The sequence below is a fragment of the Ahaetulla prasina genome, chromosome 6 (assembly GCF_028640845.1).
Source record: "Ahaetulla prasina isolate Xishuangbanna chromosome 6, ASM2864084v1, whole genome shotgun sequence".
NCBI classification, from domain to species: domain Eukaryota; kingdom Metazoa; phylum Chordata; class Lepidosauria; order Squamata; family Colubridae; genus Ahaetulla; species Ahaetulla prasina.
In genome coordinates, this window is record NC_080544.1 from 88,481,750 (window position 1) to 88,503,910 (window position 22,161).

Genomic DNA, 22,161 nt, shown 5'->3' on the forward strand with positions numbered 1-22,161 from the left:
CTCAAATGACAAGAAACCTAAGAGAAAATAGACAATGTAGAGTCATGGCGAAAAAAACTGGACTGCAGATAAGAAAACAATACACAAACACCTTTAAAGATAAATTCAACCTTTATGATTTTTGCATATATGCTCAGATCTTTTCAATTGAATTTGCTGGGAGAGATAACAGCACTTGCTTTTTAAAGTTCACAATCTAATGCCATCAGCACAAGGGACAAATATTTTATTATATGTAATTGTGCAGATTATTGGATGCATACAGCTACTTTTATCGCAAGCTTTGTGAGCTGCAAGAATACACTGATAATGCAAGCTTGCTTTTTGGCATTCATATTCCATCTATACAAAGTACAACACTGGCATTTTTCAAGAATAAAATATTTGAATAAAGATGATTTTTCTGTTTTCTAAAAAGAAGTAGTACCATAGTGCTGAATCTTCTAGGTACATTCTTTAGAGCCCTTCCAATTATTAGAGTATTACTTTTACACACATTTGTGTGTGCATGCATTTCTCTCAGCTGAACAATAACAGAATAAAAAACAATTCTTGGCTAGTTTGCAAAAACATCCAAATAAATATTAGGTGAAAGTCTAAGATTACTTCTTGCAGAAAGCCAAGGCATCTTAAAATGGAAAATGTTAATATTTCAGTTGTTCTTTTTTTTTGTATCCTTATATATTATTGCCTCTGTAGAACTAAAAAAAAATTAAGATACTGGAATTTAAGGTATTGCTAATATAACAATTGATGATTGAGACAGATGGACACAATAGTTCTTCGGTCAATCCCCAGTGTCAAAACCAATTTCTTATGAGAATGGGAAAAAATGCGTGCATCAAAAGAGAATAGGAGAAAATGCTTTACTGAGGACAAAAGGTCTATCGTTGTTTATCTGCAACTGGTTGCGTTTCTTTTTAAAAAATTAAATACTTTTAAATACAATGAGGCCATCTTTCTAAAACTAAGTTCCCTGTTAAATTACTTCTTCAGATACTAATTTGTTATGTTGTCATAGGGAACATAGGGGTGGTAGGTGCCATCATAAAATTAAAAGTTATTGAATCTTTTGAAAGCCTTAACATATTTTTCTTTTTATTAAAATGTTTGCAACTGTGTGTCCTTCCAATTAAAACATCAACTTACATAATGGGAATCCAGACAACTGAAAGGTAAAATGCAAGTCGATTGTTTCTTCCAATGGGGAACAGTGTTCAAAGATCAAATGCTTGCATTTGATTGCAAATCTGTCATGTGTGAACTCAATTCATGAAGCTAATTCCAGTGACTGACTCATGGTTGGACTGAAGTTGTGCAAGCATGCATTCCTGTGAGGACCAGCCTGATGGCATGGCTTTTTATTCAAGAGGAGGGGGCCGGTGGGGAATATGTGCATTTGAACCAACAGGCTCACAATCATATCCAAAAGAAATCTAGGCAGAGCTGAGTATCATAGTGTAGAGAAAGAGCATTTCCAAAGAAGGCAAAGCCCTTGAGTCAGTGCTGGAAGATCAAAGTGTGCTTTCAGTTTGGCTTCCAAAGACTTGGGAAAAAAAATCAAAAGCCAAGCGGACATGGATGGGGATGAAAACATAGGCAGTGTATACCACCATAGCAACAACAGTAATTATGATAGTATCGAACATGGATCGTTCCCAAGGCTCCAGGACGTAACTGCAGGTGACCAGGAGATACTGAAAATGCAGCCAGTAAATGTAATCCTTGATTTTCTTCAGATCCATTGCTGGCTCAAATGACAAGAAACCTAAGAGAAAATAGACAATGTAGAGTCATGGCGAAAAAAAGAAAACTGATTATCTGGTTATCAGTGTTCTAAAAGAAATATCCTTCACCTGATGTATTGCCAATATATCAGAGCTGCCCTAAATGAACAAGCCCACCATAAATACATCAAGCCAGGAAGTGGACAGAAATCTCTATCTTGAAATCTCAACTATATTGTATAGCAGCTCTTTCCTACTGTGGGAATGGTTGTGCCATAAAAGAGCATCTGTCCTGGACCATTGCTGATTTTGAAACCCCTATAACCATGATAGCAAACCTATGGCACATATCCATGGGCACATGGGCTCAGCTCTGGCATGCATGTGCGCACTGGCCTTCTGGGCCCACCAGAAGTCAGGAAACACGCTTATTTCCGGCCTCCGGACAGCCTCCGGTGGGTGAGGAAGGCCCGTTTTTGGCTCTCCCTAGGTTCCAGAGCCTTTCTAGGAGTCTGGGGAGGGTGAAAATGGCCATCCCATGGTCCTCCGGAGGCCGGAAATGGCCCGTTTCCCAACAGGTGAGAGAGAAAAATGGGCCTACTGTGCCATCACATACCAAAAGCGGGGGGAGTGTGTGTGTGGGTCACACGCACATGCATGGAGGGCACAGAATTATGATTGTGGGCACACGCGCGTGCGACCCCCCACGCTCCCCCCACTTTTGGCACACAATGGCAAAAAGGTTAGCCATCACTACCCTATAACCTTTTCCCTCCCAGCAATATTTGGTGATTGAATCACTGGACACATCCAGAGATACTGAGCTTGAGCCTCTCCTTCCCTCAGTGTTTGCAGGGTGCAAGCGTCTGCTGCAATTTAGGCCAGAGGAAACATTACTGATGTAAAGTGTAACTTCCCTTTAGGATAGTCTCAGGGGACAAGCCACAGCAGGAAGCAATAACAGAATAACAGAGTTGGACGGGACCTTGGAGGTCTTCTAATCCAAACCCCTTCTCAAACAGGAAACCTTATAATATTTCAGACAAATAGTTGTCCAATCTCTTAAAATCCTCCAGTGTTGGAATACCCATATCTTCTGGAGGCAAGCCATTCTGCCAAGTAATTGTTCTAACTATTAGGAAATTTCTTAGTTCTAGGTTGGTTCTCTCCTTGATTAGTTTCCATCCATTGCTTCTTGACCTGCCTTCAGTTACTTTGGAGAATAGAATCCCCTTTTCCTTGTAGCAGCCCCTTATATATTGGAACAATGCTATCATGTCACCTTTAGTCCTTCTTTTCATTAAACTAGATATAACCAATTCCTGCAACTGTTCTTCATATGTTTTAGCCTGTTTTAGTCCCCCGATCATCTTTGTTGTTCTTCTCTGCACTCTTTCTAGATTCTCAATTTTTTTATATATATATCATGGTGACAAAATCTGGATGCAATATTCCAAATGTGGTCTTATACCAAGGCATTATAAAATATTACTAACACTTCACGTGATCTTAATTCTACTCTTCTGTTAATACATTTCATTCAGTATTCACGAAATAATACTGTTAATAATGAACAGTATTCACTATTCCATTCAGTACTCACTTTCTGAGTCAGTACCCAACTATTTCTGAATCAATCTTACTTCTATTATACACGTAAACTGGCAGGTTGGGAGAAAGAAGGTTGGGTTAGATTTCCATGGGAATTCCACGGACCCAAATTAAGTATGGGTTCCCAGTTTAGTATTTGTTCCCAGGAGATAATTCAATCTGACCTCTTGCATCAGACACATTACTGAATAATAGAGTCATTCTTCCATACAGAGGCACTGCCACAACGGAATATTGTCAGATGCAAGGAACCAGAAATGATACAAGGAGCTGATTAGGGTAGTATGTTTATTGCTACTTGCCTGTAGACAAGAATCTTGCCAGACTAAAGTAATCACTATACAACTACTAGATAAGCAGATTTTAAGAGGATTTCCTTCATCCTCTTCTTTTCCATCAGTGACTCAAGGCTAGCCAGCCTTCTCTTCCCCTCAATGGAGTTCCAGACTACCACAAATGCCAAAGACCCACCTGATATTTATGTTATGTATATCATTTATTGCTATGAAGCAAAAACAGTTGTTTTAAACTATTGTGAAACTGAAAGGGCATTACAATCCCTCTCCCTGTTTCACTATCGCACTTATAACATCCCTCAAAAATATTTTTCTTGAAGCAAAACATAAGGAAAAACCTGAAAAACAGCTTCACCTTCTTCCATCGAAGACTGGTTTTTCTAGCTCATTTGATACTTGGCATATCTAAGTTCAGTCTTTAGAGATAAAATCAGAGGACTTGTTCCCAATGAGAAAATAATGTTACTTACATAAAAGCAATAGCTTAAATGTAGAAAACCTATGTTGTTTGCAGATGTTCTCAATTTTAGCATCCCCAGCTACATCTCTGAAATATTCCTGCTAATCAGTATGAACCAAATTGTTACATGGAACAACAATCTTGCTGTATATATGCGTTTTTCTATTTATACTTTTTTCAATATTAAGAGTATCCAAAGAGCAGACTGTTAAAGAAAGACTTTGTTAGAACTGAATATTTAATATGTGCCAAAATGAATGTCAAATTTAGATAACGGTTGGAAAAAAATATAGATATAACTCAAGGAAATGATTCTAATACTCTCAAGCAGCATGTGTGTTAAAATCCAAGCCAACATCAATTGTTTCTTATGGAAGGAACATTGTAATAGTAAAGCTACCATCTAATTAACATTATCTTAAGCTGTTCCCTAAGTACATTGAAGAAGAATAGAATTTTATTGGCCAAGTGTGATTGGACACACAAGGAATTTGTCTTGGTGCATATGCTCTCAGTGTACATAAAAGAAAAGATACGTTCATCAAGATACAACATTTACAACACAATTGATGGTCAATATATCAATATAAATCATAAGGATTGCCAGCAACAAGTTATAGTCATACAGTCATAAGTGGAAAGAGATTGGTGATGGGAACTATGAGATGATTAATAGTAGTGCAGATTCAATAAATAGTTTGACAGTGTTGATGGAATTATTTGTTTAGCAGAGTGATGGCCTTCGGGAAAAAACTGTTCTTGTGTCTAGTTGTTCTGGTGTGCAGTGCTCTATAGCGTTGTTTTGAGGGTAGGAGTTGAAACAGTTTATGTCCAGGATGCGAGGGGTCTGTAAATATTTTCACGGCCCTCTTCTTGATTCGTGCAGTATGCAGGTCCTCAATGGAAGGTAGGTTGGTAGCAATTATTTTTTCTGCAGTTCTAATTATCCTCTGAAGTCTGTGTTTTTCTTGTTGGGTTGCAGAACCGAACCAGACAGTTATAGAGGTGCAAATGACAGACTCAATAATTCCTCTGTAGAACTGAATCAGCAGCTCCTTGGGCAGTTTGAGCTTACTGAGTTGGCACAGAAAGAACATTCTTTGTTGTCCTTTTTTAATGATGTTTTTGATGTTAGCTGTCCATTTTAGATCTTGCGATATGATAGAACCTAGAAATTTGAAGGTTTCCACTGTTGATACTGTGTTGTTTAGTATTGTGAGAGGTGGAAGTATGGAAGGGTTTCTCCTAAAGTCTACCACCATTTCTACGGTTTTGAATGTGTTCAGTTCCAGATTGTTTTGGTTGCACCACAAGGCTAGTCGTTCGACCTCTCGTCTATATGTGGATTCGTCATTGTCTCGAATGAGACCAATCACTGTTGTGTCATCTGTGAACTTCAGTAGCTTAACAGATGATCATTGGAGATTGCACTCATTGCAATCATTGCAAGTCCAATGATTGCAGTCATTGCAATCATTGGAGATGCAATATATACTTTTTCAAATATAGGTATTAGTGATAACAAAGGATAAGAGCAAAATGCATACAATGCAATTTGCTTCTGAACTGGGGATTTTTAAATATAACTTTAAGTGAAATTTATTTGTTTTCTCTTCTCAGTATTAATGTTCATTTAATTGTATTGTGATTTGAAATGGAGAAAAAACACACTTTTTTTACAGTGTATTTTTTATATATGAAAAACTACAAGAAATTGTCTCAGCACTATGAGTGTGAAAAAAGCCGATGCAATGCATTAGCTACATTTTCAAAGCAGTACTCCCGTGTACATTAAAGACGATCAGTTTTCCACTAATAGCAGCAGTTCTGACTTTATTAAATACACAAAGTTTTGATTAACTGCAATACTACAGCACAGGTAATCCTTGACTTACAACAGTTAATTTAGTGACTATTCAAAGTTACAATGGAACTGAAAAAAAATGACTTATGACCATTTTTTACACTTATGACCGTTGGAGTATCCCCATGGTCATGTGATCAAAATTCAGATCCTTGGAACCTGGGTCATATTTATGATGGTCGCCCTGTCCCAGGTCACATGATCACCTTTTGTGACCTTCTGATGAGCAAAGTCAATGGGGAAGCCAGATTCACTTAACAACCATGTTGCTAACTTAACAAGTGAACTGATTCACTTAACAATTGGCAAAAAGATTTTAAAATGGGGAGAAATTCACTTTCCAACCCCTCTTGCTTAGCAACATAAATTTTGGGCTCAAAATTTGTAAGTTGTAAATCAAGGACTACCTATATTTAAAAAGTAATATTTCTTTGTTTAATTTTTTTTTTTAAAAAAATCTCCCCTCCTCTTTCATTTTTCAAGCCCGTTTCTCTGATGTCTACAAAAATATAAGGTATTTGAAACTATGAAATAGAAGGCTAATTAATATAAATAAAAATGTACGCTCTGTAGATTATAGTTATTATCTCTAAGTGGGGAGAAAGAATAGTAAAAGAAGCAAAGAGCGAAGAACACTAAATAAATTGCAGTGAACAAAATGGAAAATAGCAGAGCTAGCTAGCTAGCCTTATTAGTAAGATGAATGTGGTTGATAGTGCCACATGACTGAACATCACAGTATATACAGGGACACGAACAATTTTTGAGACAAATGAGCACAGCTGATAACAGTTGTTTCTGAGTGGTGTAGAGATGATATAGGAAGCAACCTGTCTTACAATGAGACTCACAATTTAGCTTTCTGTCCGACTATTGTATTCATTTTGGAATTCGTAAGCACAAACAGAAATGGGGAGTTCATAGAAGTACAAGAAGTTGAACTTAAAAAGCTATCTGAACAGTAGTTCAGAGAACCGGCAAATACCACCTCTGACTGGCCCCAGAGTGAGGTGGGAATGGAGATTTTGCAGTATCCTTTCCCTGCCATGCCCACCAAGCCACACCCACCAAGCCACACCACGCCCACCAAGCCACACCCACAGAACCGGTAGTAAAAATATCACCACTGTGTCTGAACCTTGTGATACAAGGAAAGACTGGATTGTTTCTGGAATTTGGGGAAATTAACAGTGGCCCATTTAGTAATTAAGAGAGTTCATAATTTAAATTTACTTTAAGTAAAGCGCTACAATTTTGGAAAATTTGAAACAAATTTTGAAAGCTTAATTTTTTCTGCAACCAGAAATATTTCTATTAAGTATTACTGAACCATGTGTTTCTTGAAAGCTTACTGAACTAGCTTAATTTATACTGCAGCAAAGATATTATATGCTTTCCACTAGAAGATATTCAAGCCCTTCCTTGAAGGAATGTCTAATTAAATAATAGAATAGAATAGAATAGAATTTTTATTGGCCAAGTGTGATTGGACACACAAGGAATTTGTCTTGGTGCATATGCTCTCAGTGTACATAAAAGAAAAGAACTAGGCTTTGATGTCCTCAATAATCTCATATTTAAAAAGTAAATTTGATGTATAATTCAATTCTACCTGGAAACCTTTCTTGTATTATTAACTACTGCATGGATTTATACCACATTCTAAATTTCTGCTTTTTTTCCTTCAGAGTTTTTACTTCAATTTTGTAAGAAATTAAATTCCTAGCATTGTCCTAGTTTTTCATAGCCTATAATTCTTGTTTGTGATGTGGGCAGTTGTAAACAAGATATTTTAGTCCGCAACTTAACTTAATCATGATGTAATATATGTCACAACTTTATAAATAACTAAAGATGTATCAAAAATGGCAAGTCCCATGACATTTAATCCCTATATATTATATAAATATGTTATATAAGTATATAATATGTAATATTAGAAAACTTTTAGACTAGTATTTTCCTGCTATGGTATTGCTAATAATTTATTTCTGTTTTTAGTAACTTATTTTTAAATTTCCATTTGTTGCTTTGAGTTACTTGCAACTAGGTATCTTATACATTAAATGAAACAAATCCATAAATTAAAAACCCAGCCTCTAGCATAGGAGCATCAAAGCATTTTTAACGATCAGTTTCGCCATGTCCCCTTTTTCCACTTTGCTGTGTAATTTTGAAGCTATTTTGCTGACAGCAAGAGTTGCCTTCCATCTAGTAAAACAGGAGTTTTGAAATCCAGATCCATTTCCATAGATTAAATTACTACTTGCATCAATTAGAACTTTTTCGTAGTCGGCTTCCCAATTTTTTTCTGTGTCAACACATTTCTCCCTGGCAGTTTTATCCTTTTGCTGGCTTGGATGTACTGATTCTATTGTCTCTCCTTTAGTTATCACCTCTGGAATGTGGTCACACCAGCAACAAGAGGGGTGGGGGCTGTTAATCTGAATAGCTTTTGGACTGCTTCAGAGGTAACATCATATCTCTCTGCTTGGTTTTAAATGCAAGTTTTATATTCTCTGCTAATTTCTTCTCAACACCTCTACGTGTATTAAAAGCTCCATCACTAATTATATGTTTTCATTTTCCCAATTTTTAGAACAGGGATGTTCAACCTTGGCAACTTTATAGACTTGTGGACTTCAACTCCCAGAATTCCCCAGCCAGACAAGATTCTAGAGCTTTCATTTCTTCAAGGAGGTTCCATAGGTTGTTTAACATTAATCCAATTAAGACTATTTCATGTTCTCATGAGGTTATCAACTGGGCATAATAACTCTAGCATTTCATTATCATATATAGACAGCCTCAGTTTTTCATTCTTCCTCTTTGTATAAGACATTATACACTTTTATAAAATGTCTTCAGCATTTATTCATCTCCTTTGGATTTCTATTTATTCCTTAAATGAATCAAAACCAAATTGCTTACTACTAGAAAAACCATTCTATTTGTTTTTTTCATCAGGTCTATCCCAAGTATTCTATTTGTAATAAAGGGCATAAATTTCTTGGCTTCTCAAAAACATGCCCATTTTGAAGAACCACTGTTCAGATTCAGGTCCTTCCAGTTTCTCAGTAAACTGAGATTTCGATCCCATTTCTTTGCTGAATTCTCTCTTAAACCTCTTTATTTATCTGTGAAATTTATATGGCTGTCCACCCCACAAAAAGTGACTCTGGGCAGTATATAACAATTAATTAAAACAACAGATGTATAAAAACAGTGATTATTAAAAAAATGTAAAAAAGAAAACCCCACCTCAATAGGAACAAGTGAGAATGAATGTTAACTACAGAAATGGATCAAGATCTCACTAGTTCCCTGGGACCCTGGCCTAATGACATAAGATCTAGATGGACTTCTAGAACGTTAATAATGGACATAACCTTTATTAATCAACTTTAAATTATTTAAATTGAATTCTTCCATGGAACCATCTTTCCTAGAAAAAAACATTAAATTATAACCTGTTGTGGTAAAAATCACCAAGAAAATCAACAAACTGGAGATATAAACCATCATTTTATTAGTCCAAAGCTAACTTATGCTGAGTCTCTTCCACCAATGCATGTCAATAGTAAGACCCACAAGATTACAGGAGTCTAATATAGCCAGTTGCTCAGAGTCATACTTAGCATGTGTTTGAAATCGCAGAAGATTCCATGAAATGAATTGCTTTACAACCAAGAAGGAAACATGATAACTATAATCATAGAGTGATGAAACAGGATTTCACGGCATGAAAACTTTACAGAAACATTGCTAGAAATGCAATCAAGCAGTTTTGATATGTAAATTACACCAAGGCCCTAATTATTATTCTAACAAGCAGGAAGAGATAGCTAGCATATATCATTGACTTCTGCCTGCTCTTTAGATGTGACTAACAGGCATAGATTAGCCTAGTAATGAACATTCCATTCTTAAGAACGCTATATGAAAGGTATAGAGAAGATGCCAAGAACTTAAAGAGACATACAGCAATAGTATCCTTATATAAATAAATATACAAATTGATTTAATCTGAGCTTTTTATTCCAACCATGGCTAAAATCCTCCAGTTGATCTGCAGGGATTTGGAATGAAACCCCATTCAGACTCTATTTAAACAGTTCATCACCTCACAAGGTAGCTTGCTTCAGCTTTTACTCTTAGGATTTTTTCCCTGATGTCCAGTTGAAAATTATTTCCTTGCAATTTATATTCATTCATTCATTCATTCATTCATTCATTCATTCCTATTTCATGTTTCTAAGCCACCCGTCTCTTTCAAATCTTCACTTATTTTGTTTTTTGTGGTAACTCAGAATAATTTGTAATGTTTTTTATACAAATTAAAGATTTTGTATTTTTCCTTATTGAAATTATATCTTGTTGGTTTCTGTTTGTTGTTCAAGCTTAATAAATTCTTCTGGTTCCTATTTTTAAGGTGTTTGTTATTCCCTCTGGCTTTGTGTTAGCTGAAAATGGGATGATCCTATTTTCAAATATCTCATTTAAGGCATTTATGATTATGTTGCACAACTGAACACTATATCCACCACATAAAAGGTAAGGTAAAGGTTCCCCTTGCACATATGTGCTAGTGGTTCCCGACTCTAGGGGGCGGTACTCATCTCTATTTCAAAGCCAAAGAGCCAGCGCTGTCTGAAGACGTCTCTGTGGTCATGTGGCCGGCATGACCAAATGCCAAAAGTGCACTGAACGCTGTTACCTTCCCACTAAAGGTGGTCCCTATTTTTCTACATGCATTTTTTATATGCTTTCAAACTGCTAGGTTGGCAGAAGGTGGAACAAGTAATGGGAGCTCACCCCTTTATGGGGCACTAGGGATTCGAACCGCTGAACTGCTGACCTTTTGATCGACAAGCTCAGCATCTTAGCCCCTGAGCCACCACATCCCTCATATATCCTCTACATACGTGTCAATTAAATAAACTGATCACTTTGTTAAAAAAGAAAGAAAGAAAGAAAAGTAAAGAACACTGGGTTAGTCTGAGATTATTTTTTCTGGATAAGACCAATCTAGCTGCTTTAAGAAATTCCTTCTTGTCTAAATACGCTTAAACTTAAGAATTTGTTTTAGAGTTTAGCCTATTATAAATATGCAATTACTTGAGTTCGCTTTTGAATACAGGAATAACATTTGGTCCCTTTGGTTTTCAGTCTTTAGAATCGTCTTTCTCAAAAGTCCCAGAAAGGTACTTCAATATTGTATTAAAAACTCTTTCAACGCTTTTCAGTGTCATTGTTCTAGTCCTGAAGATTTCAGCTCATTTATGAGTAGAGTACAGTAGAACCTCTTGTCCAGACCATAATGTATTCCATAATTTTGATTGCAACCTAATTTGGTTGTGACTCGAACCTAATATTGGAAATTTCGTGCTTACCAAAAAAAAAAAAAAAAAGGTGTGGAAGGGGAAATCGTGAAGTTTTGGGTTAGAACCCAATTGGTCGTGGTCAGAAGTGTTCATGACCACAGGTTCTACTGTAAGATGCTCTCTAACTACTACTTTACTTATTGGATTGACACTCCTTTTTAGCTGTTGTTCTGCTTAGGGCAATCTGAATGATATGGAGCAAAGTAGGAATTTGAAGGTTTGGTGCTTTAACGTCAGCTAGTGAAAGAACTGGTTATGTTACAGGCTACTCCATATTGAATCACCTATTTCAGTGGTGATTCAGCCGGGATTCAGCCAATTCTATCCGGTTCGGGTGAACCGGTAGTGGCGGTGGCAGGAGGCTCCGCCCACCTATCTGGACATAATCATGTCCCGTTTTTGATACTCTGTGCATGTGCGGAACGTCCTGTGCATGTGCACGCTCACATTTGCGAACCGGTAGTGAAGGTAAGTAAATACCACCCCTGACCTATTTGTGTTAAAATATAACCACCTGAGTCTGACAAACTAAGAAACATTCTATCTACTAAACTTTAGCAACAAAACAAAAGCTTGCTAGCAGAAAATGATAATGCTAACCACAGATAAGAATTAGCAATGATGCTTTCTAGAAACTGCTAAAGGCTTAGACCTTACATATAGAAGGTATTAGTTTGATGAAGAGATATGGTTGGTAAACAGTTCTAAGAAATATTGTAAGTAGGCCAGTTTTTGAGAAGTAATTTGACACCTTGCAGCTATGGACAAAATCTGGGCAGGAGTCTGGAGATAAGAAAAAGTTCATCATTATGGTATAGTGTCTTTTGACTGAGCAGGGGGTTGGACTAGAAGACTTCCAAGGTCCCTTCCAAATCTGTTATTTTATTATTCTTTTACCCTGTGGGAAGCCAACCATCCTCCTAGAAGAATGAAATATTTTGAAGAATATTTTAAAAAGGCAGAATTTCCCAAAGGGAGAAATGGAGAAACATGTTTTTTAGATGCAGAAAGCAACACCCATGTTCCTTAATAGTCCCAGCAGATACCGAGCTCAGCTTTTAGAAATGCAGATTTGGTAATCCATTCAAGACAGGATGTTTTGGAACAAAGGCAGAATGGGAGGAGTCATCATTCAAGATCCAACACAGGACATGCCATTAAGCCACAATAGGAATTATTGCATCACCCTCAGAGCAATCCAAACTTCAACCAAACTTAGTTCAGACAAACACCTAGAATTTGTACTTTGCCTATAGAGCCAGCTGTGACCCCTACACAACCCCTAAATGGCCTCATGGGAGACAACAATAGAATACATGTTCTTGTACAGGAAAAAGGAAGCTCAAGTGCAAAACTCAAAGGTATAAAACCCCCTAACTCTCAAGTCCATTTTGTCAGCTGCACCAGAACCGTGTGCTTGGTGGTTCTGTTCATCATTAAACCATCTTTCCAATCAGCCTCCAGGTTTCCAGTGTCTTTCTCCTAGCCTGGAACTGAACCAGATGGATATTTTCTTCCCACACCCCTAAGAATTTAAATGAACAACTTAGAGCCAGAAAGTGATTAAAAACCAATGTGTGAGATTGTAACCTTGTTCTTCTTTGCAAAAAGTATAAAAGTTTAATTTAAACCTGATTCTTGGGTCCTCTTTCTTTTTTCTGAAGTTCACTGAAAGTGTCAGTAGAAGTGCCATCTTTGCTTCTGTGCAGAAATAAAGTGTTTGAATTCCACTTTCCTTGACTCTGTGTGAATAATTGGTTCATCGCACCAGGTAAACAAATCACTTTCCATAACAGTTATTAATAATAGCAATAGCACTTAGACTTATATACCACTTCACAGTGCTTTAGAGCCCTCTCTAAGCGAATTACAGAGTCAGTATATTGCCCCAACAATCTGGGTCCTCATTTTATTGACCTTAGAAGGATCGAAGGTTGAGTCAACCTTGACCCAGTCAAGATCAAACTGCTGAACTATAGTTAGTTAGCTGGCAGTCAGCATTGCTACATTCTAACCACTGTGCCACCATATCTCAATACTATTAAATAGTATTAATGTGACAGAATGGAAAAATTGCAAAATAGCAGCCAGGGAAATAAGAAGTAAATATTCAAGAAACTGAGTAAGAAAAATGGATTGGCTTGTTTATTGTAACTAAAATCAAATTCTATATTTGCAGAGGATGGGAAAAATCTGAATACTTCTATTCCAGATTTTCTGGCTAATGAGAAAAGCACTCACATGGGACAATTTTTAGGGTGCTTCCCTGATTGTGCTGTCTAAGAGGCTAGCAGCATAAGAATATAGCTTGGAAATTAACACCCAAAATGTGAAATTCTAGAAAATCTTCCCAAATCCCATAATCTATTAAGCCATATTGCATGGATGGTTGCAGCTGCTGCTTCAGCTACATCTGTTTTTAATGAAAGTTTATCAGGTGTATCTTAATGAAGAAAAACATAAGTTTCCTATTACATAGAAGCGCTGTTAAAAAAACCACTGCTTATATATTATGAATATTCCTAGATTTGCATTAGATTATGTACAATTACACGTCGCCAAGACACTTCCAATTTTACGCGGGAGAAAACCTGAAAAACCAAAGATCTACATACAAACACCCGCGAAAACCTCAGAAAACAAATGTGTATATCTATATCTATATCTATATCTATATCTATATCTATATCTATATCTATCTATCTATCTATCTATCTATCTATCTATCTATCTATCTATCTATCTATCTATCTATCTATCTATCTATCTATCTATCTATCTACACAAATACATAAACACCCTGTTTCCCCCCAAAGAAGACATCCCCTTATATATAATGCAGGATTCCAGAATTTCCATTGTAAGTAGAAATTGTCATGTGTTTCTTAAGCAAATCACATGGTCATTAAGCAAATCCAGATTCCCAAAGGATTCTTTTTGGAGGAAAACAGTAAAAAAGAAGAAGAAGCCCTCTTTGGACCCAGCTATTTTGGGTAATTACCGTCCAGTCTCCAACCTTCGCTTCGTCGCGAAGATTGTAGAGAGTGCTGTGGCGCGACAGCTACCCCAGTACCTGGATGAATCCGTCTATCTAGACCCGTTCCAGTCCGGCTTCCGACCCGGATACAGCACGGAGACAGCTTTGGTCGCATTGGTGGATGATCTCTGGAGGGCCAGGGACAGGGGTTATTCCTCTGCCCTGGTCCTATTAGACCTCTCAGCGGCTTTTGATACCATCGACCATGGTATCTTGCTGCGCCGGTTGGGGGGATTGGGAGTGGGAGGCACCGTGTATCGGTGGTTCTCCTCCTATCTCCCCGACCGGTCGCAGACGGTGTTGACAGGGGGGCAGAGGTCGGCCGCGAGGTGCCTCACTTGTGGGGTGCCGCAGGGGTCGATCCTCTCGCCCCTTCTGTTCAACATCTATATGAAGCCGTTGGGTGAGATCATCAGTGGCTTCGGGGTGAGATACCAGCTGTACGCTGATGACACTCAGCTGTACTTTTCCACCCCGGGCCACCCCAATGAAGTTGTTGAAGTGCTGTCCCGGTGTTTGGAAGCCGTACGGGTCTGGATGGGGAGAAACAGGCTCAAGCTCAATCCCTCCAAGACGGAGTGGCTGTGGATGCCGGCATCCCGATTCAGTCAGCTGCAGCCGCAGCTGACTGTTGGAGGCGAGTTACTGGCCCCAAAGGATAGGGTGCGCAACTTAGGTGTCCTCCTGGATGAACGGCTGTCGTTTGAAGATCATTTGACGGCCGTCTCCAGGAGGGCCTTCCACCAGGTTCGCCTGGTTCGGCAGTTGCGCCCCTTCCTTGATCGGGATGCCTTGTGCACAGTCACTCACGCGCTCGTTACCTCTCGCTTGGATTATTGTAATGCTCTCTACATGGGGCTCCCCTTGAAGTGCACTCGGAGGCTTCAGTTAGTCCAGAATGCAGCTGCGCGGGTGATAGAGGGAGCTTCGCGTAGCTCCCACGTAACACCGCTCCTGCGCAGTCTGCACTGGCTACCTGTGGCCTTTCGAGTGCGCTTTAAGATTTTGGTTACGACCTTTAAAGCGCTCCATGGCTTAGGGCCTGGATACTTACGTGACCGCCTGCTGTTACCGCATGCCTCCCACCGACCCGTACGCTCTCACAGAGAGGGACTTCTCAGGGTGCCGTCCGCCAAGCAATGTTGGCTGGCGGCCCCCAGGGGAAGGTCCTTCTCTGTGGGGGCTCCCACACTTTGGAACGAGCTTCCCTCGGGCTTACGCCAAATACCTGACCTTCGGACCTTCCGCCGCGAACTGAAGACACATCTTTTCATTCGCGAGGGGCTGGCTTAAATTTTAAATTTTATAAATTTTACCGATTTTAAATTTTTATTAATTTTAAATGGGGTTTTTAGTTTTTATAAATTTTTAAAGTTTTAGGCTAATTATAATAAGTTTTTTAACTTGCATTTTAAATTGTATATTGTATTGTTTGTTTTTTACTGTTGCCTGTACACCGCCCTGAGTCCTTCGGGAGAAGGGCGGTATAAAAATCAAATCAAATAAATAAATAAATAAAAAAAAAAAAAGAGAGATGGGCAGTTTAGAAATAAGAAATATCAATCAATCAATCAATAATAAAGATCACAAATCGTGATCAGGTGACTGCAGAATGCTGCAATCAGTCATAAATTCAAGCCAGTTGTCAAGTGATCAAATTATAGTCACATGATCAAGCGATGATGTAATAGTCATAAGTGCGAATAAAAGTTGCAAGTCACTTTTAGCAAAACAATCATAAGCAACGAATCACCGAACACCTAGAAGCAAACAAATAACCAAAAGCCTACATGGGTTTGTCAAAAACAGATCATGCCAGACTAATCTTATTACATTCTTTGACAAAGTGACAAAATTAGTGGACCAGAGGAATGCTGTCGATATAATTTACTTGGACTTCAGTAAAGCATTTGATAAAGTAGACCATAAATTACTACTAGATAAAGTAGAAAAATGTGGGTTAGACAGTATCACCACCAGATGGATTCGTAACTGGCTGACCAACCGCACTCAACGTGTAGTCCGCAATGGAACTGCATTTTCATGGAGGGAAGTATGCAGTCGAGTACCCCAAGGCTCTGTTTTACTCTTCAACATCTTCATCAATAACTTGGACAAGGGCATAGATGGGGAACTCATCAAATTTGCAGATGACACCAAGCTGGCAGGAATAGCCAACACTCCAGAAGATAGGCTCAAGATACAGAAGGATCTTGACAGACTTGAACATTGGGCACTATCTAACAAAATGAAATTCAACAGTGAAAAAAGTAAGGTTCTACATTTAGGCAAAAAAAAAAAAAAGCACAGGTACCATATATGTGGTACCTTGTTCAATGGTAGTAACTGTGAGAAGGATCTTGGAGTCCTAGTGGACAACCATTTAGATATGAGCCAGCAGTGTGCAGCAGCTGCCAAAAAAGCCAACACAGTTCTAGCCTGACTAAACAGTGGGATAGAAACAAGATCACATAAAGTGTTAATATTAACTTTGAACCGCCTTTAAGTGAATGGCCATAAATCAAGGACGACTTGTAAAGGCAAAACAAATCCTTTAACAGTTCAGGACAAACAGTGCAATATACTGTAACTGTTTTTTTAAAGAATGTTTTCCCATAATTGAAAGAACTGTTCCATTCATGTCAGATCCAGGAAACTACAGACCAATCAGCCTAACATCAATACCTGGGAAGATACTGGAAAAAAATAATAAAAAAACAAACCTGTGAAGATCTAGAAACAAATAAAACTATAACTAGTAGCCAGCATAGTTTTGTTAAAAACAGATCATGCCAAACCAACCTTAGTGACTAAATTAGTAGACCAGAGAAATGCTTCAACTTTAGCAAGGCATTCAATAAAGTAGAGCACAACCTACCCTGTTTTCCCCCAAATAAGACATCCCTGATAATAAGCCCAAATGGGCTTCTGAGCACATGGCAATAAGGCCAAGCGCTTATTTCAGGGTTCAAAAAAATATAAGACAGGATCTTACTTTCTGGGAAACATGGTACTTCTTGGTAAACTAGAAAAATATGGGATAGACAACATCACCACCAGATGCATTTATAATTGGCTGACAAACCATACTCAATGAGTAGTCTTTAGTGATACTACAGATACATGGAAGGAAGGAAGCAGTGGGGTACCACAATGTTCCGCCTTAGGCTCAGTATGCTTCATATCTTCATAAATGACTTAGATGAGGGAATCGAAGGGGAACTTGGGGAGGCAGAGAATTTGCGGGTCCCATCCCCTACGAAGATGCATCTGGTGGGACGCAAAAGAGGGGCCTTCTCCGTTGTGGTCCCCTCTCTCTGGAACATCATCCCCACAGAGATTAGAATCACCCCAACTCTAGCACTCTCCCAGGAGGTGCTGAAGACCTGGTTCTGCCAGCGGGCCTGGGAAACCCAGAGCGGGATGGATCCCATTAAATGGCTCGTGTGAGGTGCTGTTGCCGCAATGGGGTGTGTGATTTTAGTATATTAATTTATTATACAACTCTTCTATTAGTTTTATTGTTTTTATATGGGGTTTTATATTCTGTAAGCCACCTTAAGTCGCCATATGCGAATAAGGAATATAAATTCCTTAAATAAATAAATAAAATAAACTGATCAGATTTGCAGAGAACACTGAGCTGGCAGGAATAACCAACACCCCAGAAGACAAGTTCAGGATCCAAAAAGATCTTGACAGACTTGAACAATGGGCTTTATCCAACATGAAATTGAATGTGGAGAAAAGCAAGGTTTTACACCTAGGCAGGAAAAATCAAGGGTACAAGTACAGATTAGGCAAAACCTGGCTCAAAAATAGTAGCTATGAGAGGGAACTTGGAGTCCTAATGGACAAACACTTAAACATGAGCCAGCAGTGTATGGCAGCAGCCAAAAAAGCTAATACAATCCTTGGTTGTATAAACAGACACATATAATCAAAATCATATGACGTATTAGTACTGCTTTATAAAGCCTTAGTAAGACCACAACTAGAATACTGCATCCAGTTTTGGTCACATAACAAAAAAGATGTTGAGGCTTTGGAAAAAGTGCAAAGAAAAGAAACTAAGACATGGATGTCAAACTCAACCGCATGACATGACATGACATATTGTGACATATTGTGACATTTTTTTGCCTTTACGGAGCCAGGATGGGCGTGGCCTGCCAGTGAAGCATCTGGCCGCCAGTTTGACACCCCTGAACTAAGATGATTAAGTCCCTGGAGACAAAAACATAGGAAGAACAGTTGCAGGAATTGGGTATGGCCAGACTAGAGAAAAGAAAGACTACAGGTGACATGATAGCAGTATTCCAGTATTTGAGAGGCTGCCACAAAGAGGAGGGAGTCAGTTTATTTTCCAGTGCAGCAGTGCAGCACTATTCTGATTATTTTATATTCTAATCTTTTGTTTATATTAAGATGCTGGAATTACTTTATATTTGCAACATGTGGATTTGTTTATGGTTTACAATTGAGACATGGCATGTTTATTTAAATGGAATATGTTGCTATTTGATGTGGGGGTTTTGGGAATTGTTGGTATTTGGAATGGGATAAATGTTATGTTGGAGCTTGTCCTTTTTTTGAAAGAGAACTGGTCTCTTTTTTCCTGAAACTTTAAGTTTAGTTTGTTTACACTAGGATCGGACCATCTTATGCCCTTTAAATCGAGTTTTGCTTACAGCTAAAAGTTGAGATGTGAATGCTGAGTTTTATATTTGCTAATTAATCAATATTGTCAATATTTTAGAGCTCTTTAGACTTTTTGTCAATAATTGGGTAAGGAGAAGGTGGTAGCTGATTTTCCTAGTATTAATAAGTGGATTATTGGATGAAAAATTTTATATTTGTTAATTAAAAGGAGGTAAAGAGATTATGAAATTGCTTATACTGGTTGTGATGAAAATGTGATGAGAAGTTGTTTTCTTAATTGGGAGGTCCTTTAACAGGTAGCCTTGACTTACAGGTTAATGACCATTTGAAGTTATGATGGATCCCCCACAAAATATTTATGAACCAGTTCCAAAGTTTTAATGTTTGTGCCCCACTCCAATGGTCACCTGACTGCATTTTGGGCACTGGCAACTAGCCCACACTTAAGGTTCTTTGTAGCACCCCATGGCCACATGCCCGTGATTTATTATGTTTTTTTCTGGAAGTTGGTGTTTACTTCTGGTTTCCAGAAACCCCCTCTCCCCCCATTCCACAGCAAACAATGGATTTGCTTAACAACCATGGTGTTTACTGCTCAGTTTGCTTTACGACTGCTGCGGTCTACTGTGTTTGCTTTGCGACTACCGCATTTGCTTAATGACCACTGTAAAAAGATCATAAAATTGGGTCCGGTCACATGGTGACCCACTTTATGACTGTCACAACTTATGACTGTAGCTGTGGGGCTCAATTATGGTAATAAGTCAAGGATTACTTGTACTTTTTTGTTTTCTTGCACATTTTTCTATTACTTTCTTTTTTCCTTCATATTTTCTTTTATTCTCATTTTCTAAGCAGCAGCAGCAGCAGCTTCTTCTTCTTCTTCCTCTTCTTCTTATTCTTCCCCTTCCCCTTATTATTATTATTAAAATAAAGTTATTCTAATGAGAAAGTTCTTGTACCTAACCCTTTCTTTAAATCTTTAAGCGTCTCCTTTTCTAATTAGGAGCTAAAAAGTGAATGGCATGTTTTGAAAACTTTTTAGGTGAACAAAAGAGCATTGAAGACAACTAAGCTGAAATTGCTTCCATCTTGCTCCTGAAAAGGCTCAATTTAGTCCTACTACTGGTAGAATGAATCATAAGTATAGATACCTATAGATGCCGGAGTGAGCTCCCATTACTTGTCTCAGTTTCTGCCAACCTAGCAATTCGACAGCATGTAAAAATGCAAGTAGAAAAGAATGGATCACTTTGGTGGGAAGGTAACAGTGTTCCATGTGCCTTCGGCATTTAGTCATGCCAGCCACATGACCATGGAATCCAGTGGTGGGATTCAAAAAAATTTACTACCGGTTCTGTAGGTGTGGCTTGGTGAGCATGGCAAGGGAAGGATACTGTAAAATCTCCATTCCCTCCCCACTCCAGGGGAAGGTTACTGCAAAATCCCCATTTTCTCCCCGCTCCAGAGGAAAGTTACTGCAAAATCCCCATTTCCTCCTGATCAGCTGGGACTCGGGAGGCAGAGAATAGATGGGGACAGGACCAGTCAGAGAAACCAGTATTTACCAGTTCTCTGAACTACTCAAAATTTACACTACTGGTTCTCCAGAACTGGTCAGAACCTGCTGAATACCACTTCTGATGGAATTGTCGTCAGACAACCCTGGCTCTTCGGCTTAGAAACAGAGATGAGTACAGTCCCCTAGAGTCAGGGACGACTAGCACATATGTGTGAGGGGAACCTATACCTTTACGTATAGATATCTACCTGAAAAAGTTTCTGTAGGAATATTGGATCCTGCCTCTGTAGAACTGACCTTCCTTCCAGACTTTTTCTTGGTGGGCTAAGTACCTCTTCACTATTTTAATTAGAACTCTTTGGGTCTAAGAAATAGAAATTACCTATTACCTATTATGACTTATCAGTCATAAAAAGGTTACCCTATTAACACCAATTAAATAGACAGGAAGAAGTCAACAAGTTTTTGAGTTCCACCAAGGCTCTTTATCTGGCTGGATGCAAAAGTGGAGGTTGGAAAGAGGACAAGGAAAAAAAAAGCTGGCTTATTATTACAGGGCAAAATTGGGCCTCGCATGTATTCATACTTTTTAAAAAACTTGGTCTTTATTGAGACAGCTGATTTGATGTTACTTGGAAGAATCTGTATTCCGTAAAAATGTACAGACAACTTTATGCACAGATATGCATCAGCAAGATTTTTAGGTCCAAGCGGCACCCAAAGGATCAGAGCCCAACATAAAAAATTGTAAAAAGAGGTCCTGCATGAAAGAGGTACTCACCTTAGTGTTTCAAAAGGGAAATAGGTGATGCTGGAAACTCCTTTGCTAGCTGGAGTGGCTACTAAGAGTTCAGTGGTTTGAGAACTTAGCCTGGTTTCTCCCCTGAGCTATAGCTCCACCCTGCCACAGTAAACTCCCTTCTGCAGCCAGCCCCCTTCCAGAGATTTGGTCATTGATAAGGGACGAAAAATCCTATGGCTCTGCTGCCTTTTTTACAGGATGGGAATCAAGAGCAAATACAAGTCTGGCCACCACCTCCCGCCTTAGAATTCAAGACTGCTGCGGGTGCCCATCACCATCTCCAACAGACGCGCTGCTCAGGTGCGCTTCTGCTGCTGCTGCTGCTTAAATTCCAGCCCGGGAAGCCGCCGCTGTTACTTCTGCAGTGCCGCAGTGCCGGGAATATTTTAAAAAAGGTCAACCCGCCAGGGCTGGGCTGGAGTGGAGTGGCGAGGAGAAGGATTATTCCCCCCCCCCGCCTTTCCTATTTAGCGATTTCTTCCTTCTCAGACCGTTAAGGTATTTTTTTCCCCTTAAAAACGCTTTTCCATTATGGGAAGCTGCGGGAAAAAAAAGATCTCCCCTGCCGCCAGTCCGCCCTTAACGATGCGGATAAAGGCGCAGCCCTCCTGCCACCGACTGAAGAGGCTCATGCATTTAAAATCCGGGTTCGCCATAAATTGCGGGAGGCGGGGGGGGGAGAGATCCAAGGATGGGGAGATCTCTCGACGTAAAATGCGCTTTTTTACGCGAGTCTGAGCTTCGCCGGCGTTTCCCCCCCCCCCACTTCCGAGCGAAGTGTATAAAGGGAATAAAA

At 38.9% G+C, this 22,161-nt stretch overlaps 1 protein-coding gene across 1 annotated transcript; it reads right to left on the bottom strand.

Moving 5' to 3' along the window:
- Positions 1–269: 269 nt before the first annotated feature.
- LOC131201418 (serine palmitoyltransferase small subunit B-like) lies at positions 270–21,395 on the bottom strand. Its single transcript, XM_058189294.1, has 2 exons — positions 21,345–21,395; positions 270–1,768 (listed from the first exon to the last, which is right to left on the bottom strand). The coding sequence occupies exon 2, from the start codon at positions 1,743–1,745 to the stop codon at positions 1,515–1,517; it is 231 nt and encodes a 76-aa protein (XP_058045277.1). The 5' UTR covers positions 1,746–1,768; positions 21,345–21,395; the 3' UTR covers positions 270–1,514.
- Between the last annotated feature and the right edge of the window lie 766 nt (positions 21,396–22,161).

Bases quoted from the DNA above. Each gene is read 5' to 3' on its own strand.
- LOC131201418 (XM_058189294.1), bottom strand. From the start codon at position 1,745: ATGGATCTGAAGAAAATCAAGGATTACATTTACTGGCTGCATTTTCAG.